At 43.4% G+C, this 17,211-nt stretch overlaps 1 protein-coding gene across 4 annotated transcripts in view; it reads right to left on the bottom strand.

Annotated features, from left to right (window-relative positions):
* The window catches only part of Fbxw11 (F-box and WD repeat domain containing 11), a 111,701-nt gene that overhangs the window by 10,229 nt on the left and 84,261 nt on the right, over nt 1–17,211 (bottom strand). For all 4 annotated transcript variants that reach the window (XM_015492621.2, XM_048815515.1, XM_048815503.1 and 1 more), the window contains 5 exons: nt 10,021–10,158; nt 6,546–6,664; nt 4,754–5,003; nt 1,945–2,063; nt 60–170 (listed from right to left, as the gene is read on the bottom strand). In XM_015492621.2, coding sequence (XP_015348107.1) covers nt 60–170; nt 1,945–2,063; nt 4,754–5,003; nt 6,546–6,664; nt 10,021–10,158 — 737 coding nt within the window. The remainder of the gene's footprint in view (nt 1–59; nt 171–1,944; nt 2,064–4,753; nt 5,004–6,545; nt 6,665–10,020; nt 10,159–17,211) is intronic.

The raw sequence follows: 17,211 nt of genomic DNA, 5'->3' as shown, positions 1-17,211 counted from the left end.
TGCCCTCCTCCTCTGCGGGCTCCGACAGCGCCGCGGGTCTGAAGACCTCAAACACGCACCCATCGTAGGCGCCACTGACAATCCTCTTGTTATCAAACCGAATACATCGCACCAGTTCTTCGTGCCCCTCCAGGACTCTCAAACAGGCGCCACATTCGATATCCCACAGCCTTGAAAGAGAAAGAGACAACTGTAACAAACCCCCACCTGAGACTCACCCCGCCCTCCAGTTCTTCCTCTCCGCTCCTCCCGACATGGTTTCCGCTGCCTTGAGCTCTTCATATCACACTCCTTAGTCCACACTGCACATGTGAGCACACTTACACCCTTTGTGTGTTTTAGCACTAATTAAGGAGAGGCAGTCTGACTTTCTGCCGTGCTTGTTTTCATACCATCTAAGTTGTGACATTGACTATTTGAGTCAAAGCACCCAACAGAAACCCCCGCTATGTTTAGTTCCTAGGTATCCGCCCGGTGTCTGAGTTTTTGACAGCACGTAGTTAGATGGCCTGGGAGGACTTTCCTGGAGGAAACCAGGCTGCCGGTGGTGAGAGAAAAAATGCAGAGGAGCAAGAGGGGCAGAGAGCTGACCTCACCAGACTGCAGCCAAAGTCCATGTCTACTGAAGTCAGGACTGGCAGACCAGCACAGTGGCCTCCTGATCCTCAAAAGGCTTAGGGACACCTCTTCCTTGATGTGTACGGTATACTAGGGCTGCCCGGTTTATGGGGCCTGAGTGGGAGACGCATTAGGCATGTACAGTTGAATTGGAAATATAAACCCACTAACTACATTGAAGCCTTTTCCTCTGCATCTGATTTATATAATTCTAGAGTTAGATGTTTGGTTTTCTCTATTGTGGTTGATTTCTGTACATTACTTGCAAAAAGAAACCACAGCAAACCAGCCCATGCAAAGCCAGGGAGCACACTAAGGCATGATGCCTTTCTCAGCGACTCCCATCACAACCCCACAAACACCTGACTACAGGCCCCAGCAGATCTGCTTCCGAAAGTAAGACTACTTCCTCTAACCCAGGGTGAACAGAGCCATTCAGCACAGCTACTATGACTCCAAGGTGGCTCCTTTCAACCAATTGCAAAGCAATACACACTATTTTATAAAACTGCAAAAACTGTAATGAGGAAGTAAAGGACTTTTTATTGACAAAACATAAAAGCAATATTACAAAGCACGATGAAGAAAACCACAATAGAAGCTCTAAACTAACTTGTATGAATCTTAAAATAAGACCTAAATTTTAGATGCACAATACGCCATAAATACATATAATTACTACATCAATTAAAAACAAAAAGACTGAAAAAAAATTTATGGCATTTATAGTCTTCTTGTTATTATCTGCTTGTTTCCTTTCCTTTTCTTGTTTTTAATTATTTTTTCTAATAATATTTATTTTGCCCAAACATTAGGCAATTTGGTTATAAACCACACAGTGATGGTCACTTCTGTAAAGCTACTACTAACATGTTCCGGGACAGTGGAAAAGATGGCTTGAACAGGTAATAAGGGATGCTCTTAAGATATAAAATATCTACGTCTAGTCATTAAAAAGGAAGAAGACTGGTTGTGGGAAAGAGAAAAGGGAGGGAAGAGAACCAGCCATCAGGAGGGGGTGGCTCTGAGATGCCATCTCTGGGGGAGACACAAAGCAGGCTGCTATCTGCCGCAGAGAGGCAGGTCTGCAGGCGAGGGAAGCAGAGCGCCGGGCCAGAGCACCCCGTCCATTCGGAGGCTCTGGTAGTAAGTGATCATGGTGGAGTTGAGGGCATAGGCCTGTGTGTTGGGGGACTCTAGGAAGAACCCCCACCCACGGTCCACAGCTTTCCTACTCAGAGCACACAGAACCAAACAGGACTGGGAGGTAAATCGATACTATGGCAAAAATAAGCCTACCCTGCTCGCATGCCAAAGTGCACCCACCTAATGGTGTTATCTGATGATCCACTGACAACCAGCCGATCCCTGTACTGCAGACAGGCGATGCCTCGCTTGTGCCCATTCAGAGTCCGGACGAACTCACAGGTGCTCGTGCTCCAGACCTGCAGGACAAACAGCCATGTCTTCAAGAAAAAACACAGAAAAGTCCTCCCACAAAGTGCCTTTTGAAAAGTGAAAATATGAGAGCTTTTAAGAATGAGTCAAAGACAGGATTATAAAGTAGTCTCTTCTAACTCAAATTTGGAAGCTAGGGGACAGACTGGAGAGCATAAGATTTTCTTAGCTATTGAGTAATAAAACTGGAGTGAAAAACAGAGGGAAGCTGTGCAGTCTGTGAACCCTGGGACCTTCACAGAGAAAGCATCTCCTGGAGGGTGCACACGTTCACTCATCGGAGGAGAGAGCTGATACCAGATTCTGACTGCAGGCCAGCTGACATGTCAAACCCAGTGTTAACTAATATAAAAAGCTTCACCTTTCCCCCTCTTTCCCAGCAGCTTCTAGAATATCTCCATTTATTCTGACATACCACTCAGTATTACAGAGGTGGAGTGAACAATCTCCTTTTCTGTGAACTTATCTGTAAGACTTCAATGTCCACAGGCACACTGAACAGGAGATACAACTGGAGCACCCTGATTTACTGTACCAGCTGCATCTGTGGTTGAACAGGACAGATATATACATGGAAAAATGAAAAACAAAAGGAGTTGCTGGATCCCTATCTCATACCATATAAAAAATATTAATTCAAAACTGGTCAAAGACTTAAATAAGCTGAAGCTATGCAACTCTTTGAGGAAAACCCAAGAGTAAGCTGTGTGACCTAGGATTCGGCAGTGGATTCTTAGATATAAAAACAAGAGCAAAGGCAAGAAAAGGAAAAAAATTGATAAACTGGAAATCAATAAAATTAAAATAATTTGTGCTTTAAAGGACACCAGCAAGAAAGTAAAAGACACCCCTTAAAGAATGGGAGAAAATATCTGCAAACCATATATCTGATGAGGGTCTTGTATCCAGAATATATATTTTTAAAAAATAAATAAACAAAAACAAAACTTTTACAACTCAATTATAAGAGAACAAATCATCCAATTTTTGAAGTGTAAAAAAAGAATTAAGTAGACATTTCTCCAAAGAAGGTATTTGAATGACCAAAAAGCATAGAAAAGATGCTCAGTTTTAATAGTCATTAGGGAATGCAAACCAGAGCCACAGAGAATCTTCTGCACACACGCCAGGACAGCTATAATCAAAAAGATAGTAACAAGTGTTGGCAAAGGTGGGGAGAAATCCTGCCAACTGATATTATGAAGGAGCTGCTCTGTAATCAGCCCCAAACTCTCCTGAATTCCAAGCACTGATCTTGTACTGACTGGTGTGAGTGTGGAGTGAGTAGGCTAACGCACTCAAACTGGCCATTCAGCTTCCAAACCACCCGAAACCTAAAGCTTGACACAACTCAGTCCAAGATCTGTGGGGCTACTAAATATCAGAATGCTGTCTAACGCTGGTCACTAACAGAAGGTTCTTAGAGCAAGTTCAAACTCTTACTGCTGACACTCTGGAAAAAACAGTTTGGCAGTTCCTCAAAATGTCCAACCCAGAGCTGTCATTCCAAGAGAACTGAAAACAAATGAACGTGCAAAAACTTACACACCAATGTTTACAGCAGTATTATGAGTAAGAGCCAAATGATGGAAGTAAACAAAAGGCACATCCACTGATAACTGGACAAACAAAATGTGGTCCATTCACACAATGGCATTCTTACTTGACCCTCAGAAGAAATGAAGTCCTGATGTGTGCAGTGATGCACGTGGGTGAGCCCTGAAAAGGACACTCAATGAAAGCAGCCAGACACAGAAGGCTACGTTTTGAAAGACCTCGTTTATAAGAAAAGCCCCAAACAGACGAATCCACAGAGGCAGAGGCAGACTGCCAGGCTGACTGTTAACAGGCCTGAGGGATTTAGATGAAAATGTGATCAGAGTGGTCGGAATAGACTGTGGAGATGCCGGGCAACCCTGTGAACGTCAAGGGCCCCTGGATCGCACATTCAAAAACACTGAATCTAGTGGTGTGGAAAACACACCCCACAGAGCTGGGGCTGGAGCTCGGTACTACAGCACTCGCCTAGCATGCAAGAGGCCCTGGGTTCGATCCTTAGCACCACCTAAAAATAAAGATATAAAATATTGCGTCCAACTGCAACTAAAAAATAAAAGAAAGAAAGAAAGGTTAAAAAATATCATGATTAAAAATAAACCCCAGGAAAGCTGTTATGAAAATATAGGAAAGCTAAAATTTGCAAAGGGTGAAACAGATACCGGACTCAGAACCACACCTGCCACCTCGCGTGCTCCCCTAGCCTGCACCTTCTGGTCAACCTGGGCAGAACGTCCAGCATAGGGCTTGTGGCATGGCGAGCTCTCAACATCATGAGAATAAATCAAATCTAAGACCTGCCACACCTCTGCAGGGTGCCAGGAGGGCAGGCAGGTTGTGGGAAGCTCCTCACACACAACCCGTGTGCCAATAGTGAGTTAAAACGTTACCAACAAAGCTGTGTCAACAAGTTGAGGACTGTCCTCCATTATGACCCATGGCTTTTCCTTCTGATTTGTCTGTGACTCCAGAAGCACACAATGGGGAGGGTCGCAAGGGCTCACGAGCAAACAGAGGAAAACAGAGATCCTGCCAGGTACCAGGCCAGCACGAGCCATCTCTGCTCTCTCTGATGTATAAAGGCCAGAAACAGGCAGGGTTAGGATGCAGGCACACTTACTTTGATGGTCCTGTCACCGGAGGCAGACACGATGTACTTATCATCAAAGTCTACCACATTGACTGCAGCACGGTGGCCAACCAAGACACGGCGTAAAGTGATATCAGTGGCAGAAGCCATGTCCCACACAGCAATAGAGCGGTCCTTGGAACACGTCACCATCAGTCCATTGCTGAAGCGTAAGTGCAGTACGGCTTCATTGTGATGGATCAATGTGTTAAGAACTTCCCCTGTGTTCACGTCCCAGACTCTAGAGAACAGAAACCACGGTGCTTCATCACTGACGGCCAGGGACAGGTTCTGAAGCTGAGCACTGGATCCACTGAACACACCTAAGCACATGCTAAAAGGGGGACCCCAGCTGCAATTTGTTTGCCAAGAAGTTCAGAGATGGTTTCAGAGAGGCAGCTAATTCTGGCTTTGCTCAGGTTTACTTGACACTCAGGTACCCAGGGATGGCGCTGCAGGCTCATGCCAGGGCCAAGATGGTCCCTAAAGGAAGCAGGCTTCCAGTGGGTCTGGGATGACAAGCGGGAGGAGGCTGCAGCTGAGCTAAGGTGCTTGCTGTCCTCTGGCAAGCCTCACTCTAGTCTCATCACTGACCACATCCACTGCTTCACTTCAGGGACAAGGCCAGGGTCTCCTGGTGGCTCCAGGCTTGAGACATGAGGTTCTTAGGAGCAGCCATTCCAAAAAAAGAGCTTTTCTGTAGCCCCAATCTTGTAAGACGACACCCCCACCCAGAACAGAGGAGAAAGACTAAATCCTCCAAGGCTGAGACGCCATCTGCGGAAGAAATCTCAGTCTGGAGGTGGTGCCAGGGAAAGGCCGACAGGTCCCCTGAGGACAGGAGACCAGAAAGCCTGAGAATCCAGGGTCAGGTGCCTGGACAGGTGCCTGCAATACCAGGGTCAGCCCAGAAGAAGGAGAACCTCTGCTCTCCAATCCCTCGAGCCCCTACAGTCCAGCTGGGGCTTTGCCGCACGTCCTCTCTCTCTGCTGGACACATCACTTCCCTTACCAAAGTCCACCAGGAGTGGAGAAGCCTGCTGGCCACATGGGGTGGGAAGGATCTCAGGAAGTCCCCTGCCCACTCCTCCACACCCAGCCAGCAGCCACTGCTTCACTGCTGCTCTGGGACAGGCCATGTCCACCTTTATTACTCTGTTCTGAGTAATCAAGTCTCCACCACAAGACTGCTGCCCACAGTCCTGACCAATGTACCTTTGAAGTTCAGAATGGAGGGACTGCGTGGTTCTGAGGAATTATATAACTTCTCTGGACTTGGCTTCCTAATATCTTTATTAAAATGAATACACTATCTACGGGCTTACCAAGGCTGATGTGAGAACTCAACAACACAACACACAGACACCTAGCACTCTCTGCTCTCAGATCTGACTTTCCCCAAGACCCTCAGAAGGATCTGAAAACTGACTCTGGTCCACCCCCCCACCCCTGGTACTTGCAGGTTGGCGCCCACCCTTCTCCCAGAACAGCAGCCTTCCTCCTCTCTGTTCTGGACCACAGGCTCCAAGAGGAGAAGGCAGGCCTTGGGCCAGGCCACTCGTTTCCACAGGAAAGCACACTGCTGTCTCTATAACACTGGCAAGGGGAAGACGACACACTTAAAAATGAGCTCTCCTGCCTACATGGCTCAGACTCATCGATATCAAACTTGGTTCTGATGAGTCCAAACATGGAAAGCATGTGTGCTGACCCAAGAAAACAGGAAGCCCGGGGCCTCCCCACAGAGGGAACACAGCTCTGCGCAATGAATCCAATCACTCACCTCACTGTGGAATCCGAAGAGCCAGTTACAATGACACGCTCATCATACTGGAGACAGAGGACAGAGCCTGTGTGTCCTGTTAACACTTTCAAACATTCCAGGCTGGTTTTATCCCAAATCTATCGAGACAAGACCAACCATAAACAATGATTTAGCGGATAACATTTTTATAAATGCTGTTATACTTCGTGTTCTGAACCATAAAACACACCTGTGTTATGGTAAGAATGGTTAAATGGGTAGGAAATGACAAGAAAGAATATGGGAGGTACTAATTAACTTCCAGAATCAAAGTGCTATTTTGTTCAGTTTGTACTGATCTCATTAAAATTATCAGGTGAATTCTAAGAGAAATTTTTAAAATAAAATCTGTGGGTTGGTCTCGGTGGCACAAGCCTGTAATCCCAGTGGCTCAGGAGGCTGAGGCAGGAGGATTTCGAGTTCAAAGCCTAGCCTCAGCAAAAGCAAAGTGTTAAGCAACTCAGTGAGACCCTGTCTCTAAAGAAAATACAAAATAGGGCTGGGGACATAGCTCAGTGGTTGAGTATCCCTGAGTTCAATCCCCAGTACCCCGCCCCCCAAAATTAAAAAAATAAAATAAAATCTGCAAAGAGTCTGCTCATCCTCTGGAAAACAATGTGACAACATCAATTAAGGCCCTTTACAAATGTACAGCCCCTACCTTATGTTTACAAAAATAAAAAATGAAAAGCTCAACATTTCAGAAAAATCCCAGGGTAAATTATAAAGAGGTCTTACTGAGAAGACACCATGCTTTATTACAGAGAATTAAACACTTAAAAATCTGAATAAAAATGGTCTACAGAGTGACATAATGACTACATATTTTTGCTAAAAAGATTAAAAGGAAATAAAATGTTAGAAATAGGCTTTTTATACTGAGTGTTGCTTCTCTCCTTTTACTGTCCACACAGTTTTGTCTTCTCCAGAATGTCCCCCAGCAGGAATTTACACCAGCCTTTTTTTTCAGATTGCTTCTTTAACTCAGTAAGATGCATTAAAGGTTCCTCCATGTCCTTTCATGGCTTGATAAACCAATTTCTTTTTAGTGCCAAACATCCCTTTATCATCTGGTTGTATCACAGTGTATTTATCCATTCACCTACTATTTCCAAGTCCTGGCAATTATAAACAAAGCTGCAATAAAAATCTGTGTGTGGGTTTCTGGGTGGACATAACTTTTCAACTCCTTTGCTGGATCCAATGGCAAGAGTACATTTAATTTTGTAAGAACTGCCAAACTGCCCTCCAAAGCAGCTGTTCCATTTGACATTTCCACCAGAATGAACAATGGAGTTCCTGTTGCTCCACATCCTTGCTACCACTTGGTGTTGTCAGTGTTATGGATTTTGGCCATCTTACTGGACATGCTGCAGTAGCTCACTTTTTTTTTTTAATTAGTTATTCAAGACAATATAATGATCTTGACATATTTATTATACATTTGATTCAAATGGTGTATGAATTCTCATTTTTCCACGTGTACAGATTGCAGGATCACATTGGTTATACAGCCACGTATATATATACAGCAATACTAGTGTTGTTTTAATTTGCATTTTCTTGACAACAGGTGATATGGCACATATCTTTGCAAATGCTGGTCTGCCACCTGCCACCTGTAATGAGTTCTCTTTTTACAGTCTTTGCCCATTTTTAAAATGTGGTTGTATATTTTCTTATTGTCAAAAACAAGTCTAAAGTCATTTTTAAATTTTTTTTTTTTTAGTTGTAGGTGGATACAATACTTTTATTTTTATGTGGTGCTGAGGATCGAACCCAGTACCTCATGCATGCTAGGCGAGCATTCTATCACTGAGCCACAATCCTAGTCCCTGAAGTCTTTTTTTTTTCTAATTAAAAAGTTTTTTGCACATTTGAATAACACTCCTTAACCAGATATGTCTTTGACAAATCTTTTTCCCAGACTACGGCTTATTTTCTCCTGTTCTTGACAATGTATCTCACAGAGCAGAAATCTTTAATTCTAGGGACATCTATCTTATTAGTTTTTTCTTTTACAGACAGACAATGCTTCTGTTATTATATCTAAAATGTTATCACCAAACCCAGCACCATCTTACCATCTGAATCAGTAAACCCACTCCCAGGTTTTACTCAGATAAACTGAAAACTTACATTTTCACAAAAACCTACATGCATGAACTTATAGTGGCTTTATTCACAATTATGAGAAACTGCAAATAATACAAATATCCTTCAACAACTAAATAGATAAACACACTGTGGTAACTACTCAGCAATAAAAAGGAATGAAGTACTACTAGCTGCACCAACACAGATGGTCTCCAGTACACTCAGCTAAGTATAAAGTCAGAATTAAAAGGATATACACTAGCTGGGCATAGTGGCACAAGCCTGTAATCCCAGTGGCTCAGGAGGCAGAGAAGAAGATTGTGAGTTCAAAGCCAGCCTCAGCAACTTAGCAAGGCACTAAGCAACTCAGTGAGATCCTGTCTCTAAATAAAATACAAAATAGGGCTAGAGATAAGGCTCAGTGGTCAAGTGCCCCTGAGTTCAATCCCCAGTACCCACCCCCCCCAAAAAAAAGAATACACACTACATGAATTGATTAAGAAAATATTCTGGAAAAGGCAAAAAAATGTAGAGATGGTAAAAAAGATCACTGGTTTCCAGGGCATGGGATGGGTGGGAAGAGGTAACTCTAAAAGAGCAGTGTGAAGGACTCTGAAGGAACAACCGAACTGTTAGGCACCTCTGTGGGTTTGCTTTCCGTCAAAAATAGCAAACTTGGGGCTGGGGCTGTAGCTCAGTGGTAGAGCGTTCATCTAGCATGTGTGAGGCACGGGGTTCGAGTCTCAGTACCACATAAAGATAAATAAAATAAAGGTCCATCAACAACTAAAAAAAAAATCAAATATTAAAAAAAGGAGCAAACTTTATTGAATGAAAATTATACCAAGAAAGAAAAAAAAAACTTTAAAAAAAAACCTCAACATTTTCTTAAATTTGAGGAAATAAGCTACAACATAAACCAAACTGCCAGATAAGGCCAATCAGACTAAACATGGAAAAATGATGCAGCTCATCTAGGACTGAAGAATGAGGGAAAACAATAGAAGCTGCTCATCACTTTCCATATTACTTGAGCCCTTCTCAGAAACTGTAAATGCAATGACCTTTACAGGAAAACCAGCTAGCAAAGTAACCTAGAGCCCTGGGACACTGGACACCCTCTATTTGCACCTGAACAGAGAATACAGAATCTGTGTGTACTCAGAGAACAAGGAGACAATCCAGGGTCACATCATTAGTCACAGGGAAATGCTCTTTAGAACCACACTGGGGTTACCCAAGGTTGATTGGAACTGCTAAGACCCAATCTGAATAAATGGAAAGACGGTCACATCTAGTGTCTAACACATAATCACAATTCTAACAATAACACATACAAAATGCAGTAGTCATTCACCTTAATAGAATTATCTCGTAGGCCACTGATGATTTTCTCATCATCGTACTGTAAACAGTAAACACCTTTACTGTTTTCAGAGCGGCACTGAATCCTCTGCAAGTTGTGTCGTCCACACCGCCAGTTGGATTCTATAGTCTAGGGGGAAAGGAGGCAAGAGATGAGCTTGTGTGAATCAACTATTCTACTAGGTCTCAGAATCTGCTACTGCTTCCAGAAGTAGCATACCACCGATACCCCAATCCTGGTTTGCATAACTGTCTGTGGAGAGGACTCACACTCTTTTCCAAGTAAGACATTAGCCCAACAATGTTTTTTCTCAAACTTTCCCTGCCCATCTGGCAACTATCATAGGATTTCCAATGAGTTTTGGGTTAGGTCTGAAATGGCCTAGACAGAATTCAATATGTTTAAAGAATGTCATTTGTACCCAAAACACACAAATAAATAATAACTCATTGGGTCACTCCCTACTGCCAATTAAAATATTGGTCAAAAGACTGCTGGCATCATTAAGCATGCACTGACAATCTAGGTAGCCAACCAAAGCACCGTCTGGATCATTGAGAATAGACACTGTGCAACTAGTACACACCCAATCACAGAATTCTGTATTTCTTTACAAGTTGCCTTAGAGTGAGAATGGCACGTTTCAACCCAGAGTCTCATTCTTTCATCATTCAGCAACGTTTACTGAGATGTTTGTCTGTTCCAGGCACTGTGTTAGGAAGTGGGGATAAAAAGACCCAGGAAGCATCTGTGTTCAAAGCAGACCCAAGCCCACAGTGTATGGAACTGGACCGACAGTCCCACAGTCCCCCACCTACAGTGGTTTGACGTATGATGCTTTGGCTTCATGGTGCCAAAGCAATACACATTCAGGAGAAACCGCATTCAGTAGAAACTGCACTTTGAATCCTGATCTTTTCCCTGGCTAGCCATTTGCAATGCTGGGCAATGTCAGCAAGTCACAACTCCCAGTCAGTCACCCAGCACAAGGGAAACAACCAAATCTCTGCAGTACAGTGTGCCACTAAGCTAGATGTTTTGTGGGTTAAGAATAAATGCATTTTCAGTTTACAGTGGGTTTATCAGGATGTTAACTCCACTGTAAATTGAGAAGCATCTAGTTCAAATTAAGTTTATCTGGTTAAAGGATTGATGCAATCACCTTGGAAAGTTCTCATTAGTCCCCTTTTACAAACAAGAATACAACTTGCCTCAGGTCACAGACTACTAACTATACTACCTGGAAATCCTGCCCAGTTCTTTCTGACTCAGCCCAGGCTTTTGCTACTAATGTATATCATGCCTCTCAAGAAAGATGGTCTGAGCTCTAGAGTCATAAGACCACCAACAATTCAAAAAGAACATCCACGCCAGGGCTGGAGATATAGCTCAGTTGATAGAGTGCTTGCCTCTCATGCACAAGGTCCTGGGTTCAATCCCCAAACTCTTATGCGCTGCAGGACTTGAGGGAGACCACTGGCAAAACTCAATCACCTCTTTAATATCTATGAGGGATTTTTCTGGATCAAAAGATACAGTGTTTCTACTGAGAATAACCAAACTCTATGAGTTCTTGGTCCTTGAAATTAGGAGACAATAGGACTTCAATAACTGGTTACACCCAGTTTAGGATATAGTTTTAAGATTACATGAATAGCTACTTATCTTTGAGTAGCTAAAAACTTAATTACTTGCTTTGTTGAAGAAAGGAGGTAAATTTCATCGGTAGTTCCAGTGAGCACCTAAATGCTGGCTCTGCCAACATTGAATAACACATTTCTGCTTATTTTGAAGGCAATATGCTTCTCGACTCTTTGCAATGTTAAACTTCTCTGCATGCTTTGAGCAGGCTCTTGCTTTCCTAATTTTCTGCTGTGTGTTTCATACATAATCCCCCTCAGCACCCATAGAAATTGGTTCCACAATGCGCCACAGGTTCCAAAATCTGCAGATGCTCAACTCCTTCTGTAAAGTGGTGGAGAAGCACCTGTCACCTGTACATATTCTTTATAGGCTTTAAATCAGCTCTAGGGACCTTGTAATCCCTGATGCAATGTGAATGCCATGTAAATGGTTGTTTTACTGTATTGTTTAGGGAATAATGACCAGAAATAAATATATGTACCTGCTCGATACAGACACAATTTATTTTCAAATATTTGTTATCTGCAGTTGACTGAACCTGTGGGCCTGGAATCCACACACTGGGAGGCTGATGGAGTTTGTAGCCAGTTTAATAATCACTCTGAAGTAGGAATTATTGTTTGCATTTTATAGAAAAGTAAATGCAGGGTTGAGATATTGATGCACATATACTTAAACGGAACTGTTCCCATCATTTGTGGCCCTGTGGCTTTGCAAGGGTCCTAGATACAGGATCCGTACAATAAAAGAACCCTCACTCACAGCCTTGAGGGAGGTCCTGACACCAGGATGCAGGAAGCACGATGGAAATGCCAGGAACAAGGACATAAGTATTTACTCAACTGCTACCAAGTCAGAACTTCTTAACCCAGATCATCTCTTGGAAGTCAGTAAAATGCCAGGCATATAAAACCACATTTCAAAGTCATTCACCCCAACTCTTCCGTCTCTACCAAGACAGACAACAGGTAACAGGTCTCTGTCCATATAAGCAACTTTTTAAAAAGGGGTTCAGAATGTAGTTTCTTTGACTAAACTTAATGCTTGGAATCATTTAAAGAAATGTTGTTTCTTTCCATAGAGACTGAGCTACCTCGGCGTGCCAGCACTCCAGGAAAATGCTGAGAGAGGAGGCGAGGTGTGTTGACCCCAAGCCTTTTTCCTAGCCATCAACTCTGGCAAGGAGTTCCCATATGCAAGTGACACTCTCTGGGAACCACCAGAGTTGATATAGAATACATGACTCTATGTGAACCCAGAATATTACAAAGATGAATACACAACATGTCTTACATATATATCAGGTATTTTAAAATTCGTATCACTGTTCGTAGGTTTAAAGAATACACAACAGCTTATAACATCATTGCATCGGTAAGTAGCTTTCTTAGTCTGTATTTCAATGAAGAGAAAACACATTTACTATCTATCACATGAGAGTTTTGGGAAAAAACACAAAAATAAAAAAACGCCGGGCATGGTGGCACACACCTGTAATCCCAGCAGCTCGGGAGGCTGAGGCAGGAAGATTGTGAGTTCAAAGCCTGCCTCAGCAAAAGTGAGGCGCTAAGCAACTCAGTGAGACCCTGTCTCTAAACAAAATACAAAATAGGACTGGGGATGGGGCTCAGTGGGTTGAGTGTCCCTGAGTTCAGTCCCCAATATTCCACCTGCAAAATAAAACAAACAAACCTTTTTTTCCACGTAAAAAGAAGGGGTAGGGGATCCTACAGGTTCTCCCACTACTCCAAGGTGTTTCCTAGAATTGGGTGACTTAGTCCCAATCTTTCACTGTACCTGAAGTCCTGAAGACACAATAGGGAGTACCAGGGAGAAGATCAAGGGTAAGGCCACACAGCCTGGGATGCTTCAGTCCCAGAGATGTTTGGACAGAGAGTACGACCCCCCTCCAACATTGAAGATGGAGTCACACCATCTACCCCACTGTAAACAAGAGCCAGAGGGCAGGACCTCTCTAAAGCTCTCCTAGACATCACCCTTTCATTCTAAGTTGAATCAAAGTCAAGGGGCCCAATTTCTGAAAAACTTATTTCTGAATTTTAAAATAAAAACTTTGCAAATGATCCTTGGTGGGTCATTTTAGGAAGTCCCGGTTAAAACAAAACAAAACAAAACAAAAAAAAAACCTGTTTTAGAATCCCAAGACAAGGGAGTCTAGCTGGCCACCCACACGAGCAGGCAGCGCTCCACTGACTGCCTGCCAGAGATACCACCAGGTCTCACAACCTCCACTCCAACTCGAATGCCTTCAAAACAGGTCTTTTTCAAAAAAACTAGACCTTGAAAACTGGCAGGCAGCCCACTGTGGTAGAAAATTCCCAGGTCAAGTAGCAGCTTTGGCAAAAATGACTCAGACGTCTAAGCAACAGTTTCCTCCTCTGTAAACACAGGAGTAGTAATAACCACTCCCTTGGAGTTATTGTTAGGATCGAGGAAGATTACATATGTGAAGTGCTTTTTAGAGTGCCTATTGAGAAAAAAAAATGACCAAAAATAGCAGGCTGTAACAAATAAATAAATTATATATATATATGTGTGTGTGTGTGTGTGTTTGTGTGTGTATATCTTCAACAAATTTCCAGGAGTTGTGTCTGGGTCTAGACTGGTATTCAATGGAAAGGGCTTCAGCATCCCAACCCAGCGGGCAGAGGGCAGGGGGCACGAGCTCAGCCTTCACGTGGAATTCAACTCAGGTTAACGCAGCCGCAGGAACCAGACCATACAGGTGTGCCTCTCTAATTATGTGGATACCTGGCATTTCACTTAGGCATCCTGTGGCATTGCTACCGTAGAGGAATACTTTGTGTCTTTGAGAACTTGTAAAATCCCCTTACCCGGCGAAAATTTTCAAAATACTGGGAAGGTAGCCATGATACACAGAATATACAGCGGCATTTAAATTGGCAATAGAGTGAAAACAGATGTCTGAGGATGGAGGAATAACATTATTTTTAGAAGCCTAAACACACTGGGTGGGTGGGCAATTTCAGAGTTTTCTGGTCAGGACAATGTTAATATCAAGTCTGCAAACCACAAAAAAGCGCCCCACTTTCCCCACGTCATGTGGCTTACTGAAAGGTGCGACCCGACATACCATCATTTTCCCCATGGTCTCCTTGCTAAGCAGAGCACTTCAATACCTTCAATCCAGTGAGCAAGAGAGGCAAAGGGTCTATGGCATGAAGGAGTTTGTCACCACTCTGAAATGGCAGATGAGGAAAATCCAAGTGCAGGACAACAGAACTCTGACCAGTCTGTTGTAACATCTCTCTGTGGAGGGCCCTGAGCGGCATGGAGGAGGAGTGCAGGTGGCAGTTTTGACAATCTAAGGATGAAATTACATCACTACAGCAAAGTGCCCAGCAGTAAGCCACCATGAATAATAAAAGTGACTGCAGCGACCCCAGACAGTAAAGCAGGATGGTACCACTCTGAGCAGTGAGGCTGCGGTCTTCCGGGAACTCCCCAGCGCAGAGGCCCTGTAGACCCTCTCCGTGTGCCGCCAGAACACCAGGAGAGACGGACCTTCGCAGAAGCTAAGAATGTGTGCTCATGCTCTTCAGGCTGCATGCCTCACACCCTCATTTTCTAAACAACAGGAACCAGCCACACTCAGCTAGGTTGCCTACTTAATCCTTAAAATTTAGTCAAGTCCTGATGGGTCAACGCAGAAGGGCAAAGTTCAAGTGAACATTTCCTTCATGCTCATCAGAACCAAATCTGGGAATGGATGGATTACAGGAGCCAGCACATGAAGTAAGCTGTCAAGGTAAAGGAAGAAGGGGGGGGGGGGCGTGTTGTGAACTGGCAGCCTCAAAAAGCACCAGGGAAGAGACAGGAGACTGGAAGGTGTGGAGGGACATGAACATCCCCTGGGCGCTCCCAGTGGATTCAGCTTTCTGCAATGTGCTAAAAGTCCTGTCAAGACTATCTTTCCCCAAATTGAACCCAAACAAGGCCACTTGATACACTATTTTTGTCACTACTCTTATCTTAACTCAGTCAAGGATGCCGAGTATTCACACACTTTGAGGAAGATGAGAAGACCAAGGTGAAACTCCGCAGGCATAAAACACATGCCTCTTTCTGTCTCACCTCTTGGGATTTCCCATTTGAAAATGTAACTGTAAATGCTAACAACTGTAAGCTTAATGCCCATCTCTTAACTATGCAGCAAATCCTAAAACTTCTTTTAATTTTAGTTTCCTTTTACAACAGACAGGAATAATGGTTTGCACCTTGTTGTAAAAATTAAAGCAATAATCTATATAAATCACCCAACATAATTCATGTTTTACTGCAAGGGCTCAAAGAGGGTATTTATCATTACTATAACCTACTTACTAGGGTTTCCGACCAGCTGTAAGGGCAACACCAGGCACTTGAGAGCTTCTTGTTTGTTTAATCCATATCTCTGAAAGAACTTTCTACCCTGGGCAGAATAAGGCATACTCCCCAAAAGAGGTGAACCCCTGATGTGAGATGATAAATATCAATCATGTCATTGCTGGCACTGGTTTCAGTAACCTATGTTACAAACACTGTGTGTGCAGGGCAGAAGAGCACAAGTGGGTCCCAGGCCCACTCCCTCCCCGGATGTAGGACCCAGAGCAAACTGCAGAACCTTTCTGAGCCCGATTCTTCAACTTTGAATAAGGACTGATTTACTTGTCAGGTTTTGTCCAGAATATTCAATTGAGAAATGGATTAGTAAGTGCAAAACAAAGTATCTGGCACAAGTACAGGCTCCATTAGTGGTACACTATTTTTGTCACTAGCGAATATAACAAAATATAAACATCACCCCTTATTGTGAGAGATTTTGCCCACAAGAATCTGGAGGAGACTCTTGCGGTCAACCAGTGGGTTTTCTCAAGCCCACTTTCAGAACCACTGGGAAGACCACTGAGATGCAGAGGTTCTTGCCCAACAGGGTCTCCCCATCGCTCTGCTTCCTTCATGTCTGCCTCTGCTAACTTTAAAACATTACTGCAGCCTGAGGAAATGGGTGGCCATGAGTGCACACTGCCCATAATAACAGCAGTCATGAGAATTAAATAAAAGTACATAATCAATTCTTCAACCTGATCAAAAGTCTTCCAAAAGTTCCCAGATTTCCATATCATCCTTCTCTAAATAAATTACCTGATAAAATCATTCAAAGAAATTTGGTTAAATACTTGGCCCCACCCAAAAGAACGAGGTCATGTATTTTCTAAGATGTGCACATAGCAACATCTCAGTACAGGCACACAGAGGGGAGAGACGGCAGCTCCCCTGAAACGTGCACACAGTAACCAAAGATCCAAGTTAACACTAGGCTCACCCACCAACACTGCAGGGGTAACTGACTCCATGACCTGAACTGCCATCAGATCCAGTAACTCCCCAACATTATGATTTATCTAGCAGAAGTTTTCAATTATTTAACCCTCTTAAATTGTTATGTTTTAGGTCACTTTAGAGAGCAGAATACTCAAGACAAGAGCTCATATTTTAAATCATGATATTCCAGGC

Source organism: Marmota marmota, unplaced genomic scaffold (genome assembly GCF_001458135.2).
Source record: "Marmota marmota marmota unplaced genomic scaffold, marMar, whole genome shotgun sequence".
NCBI lineage: Eukaryota > Metazoa > Chordata > Mammalia > Rodentia > Sciuridae > Marmota > Marmota marmota.
Note: the sequence above shows the minus strand (reverse complement) of the source record. Positions and strands in the feature narration are given on the sequence as shown.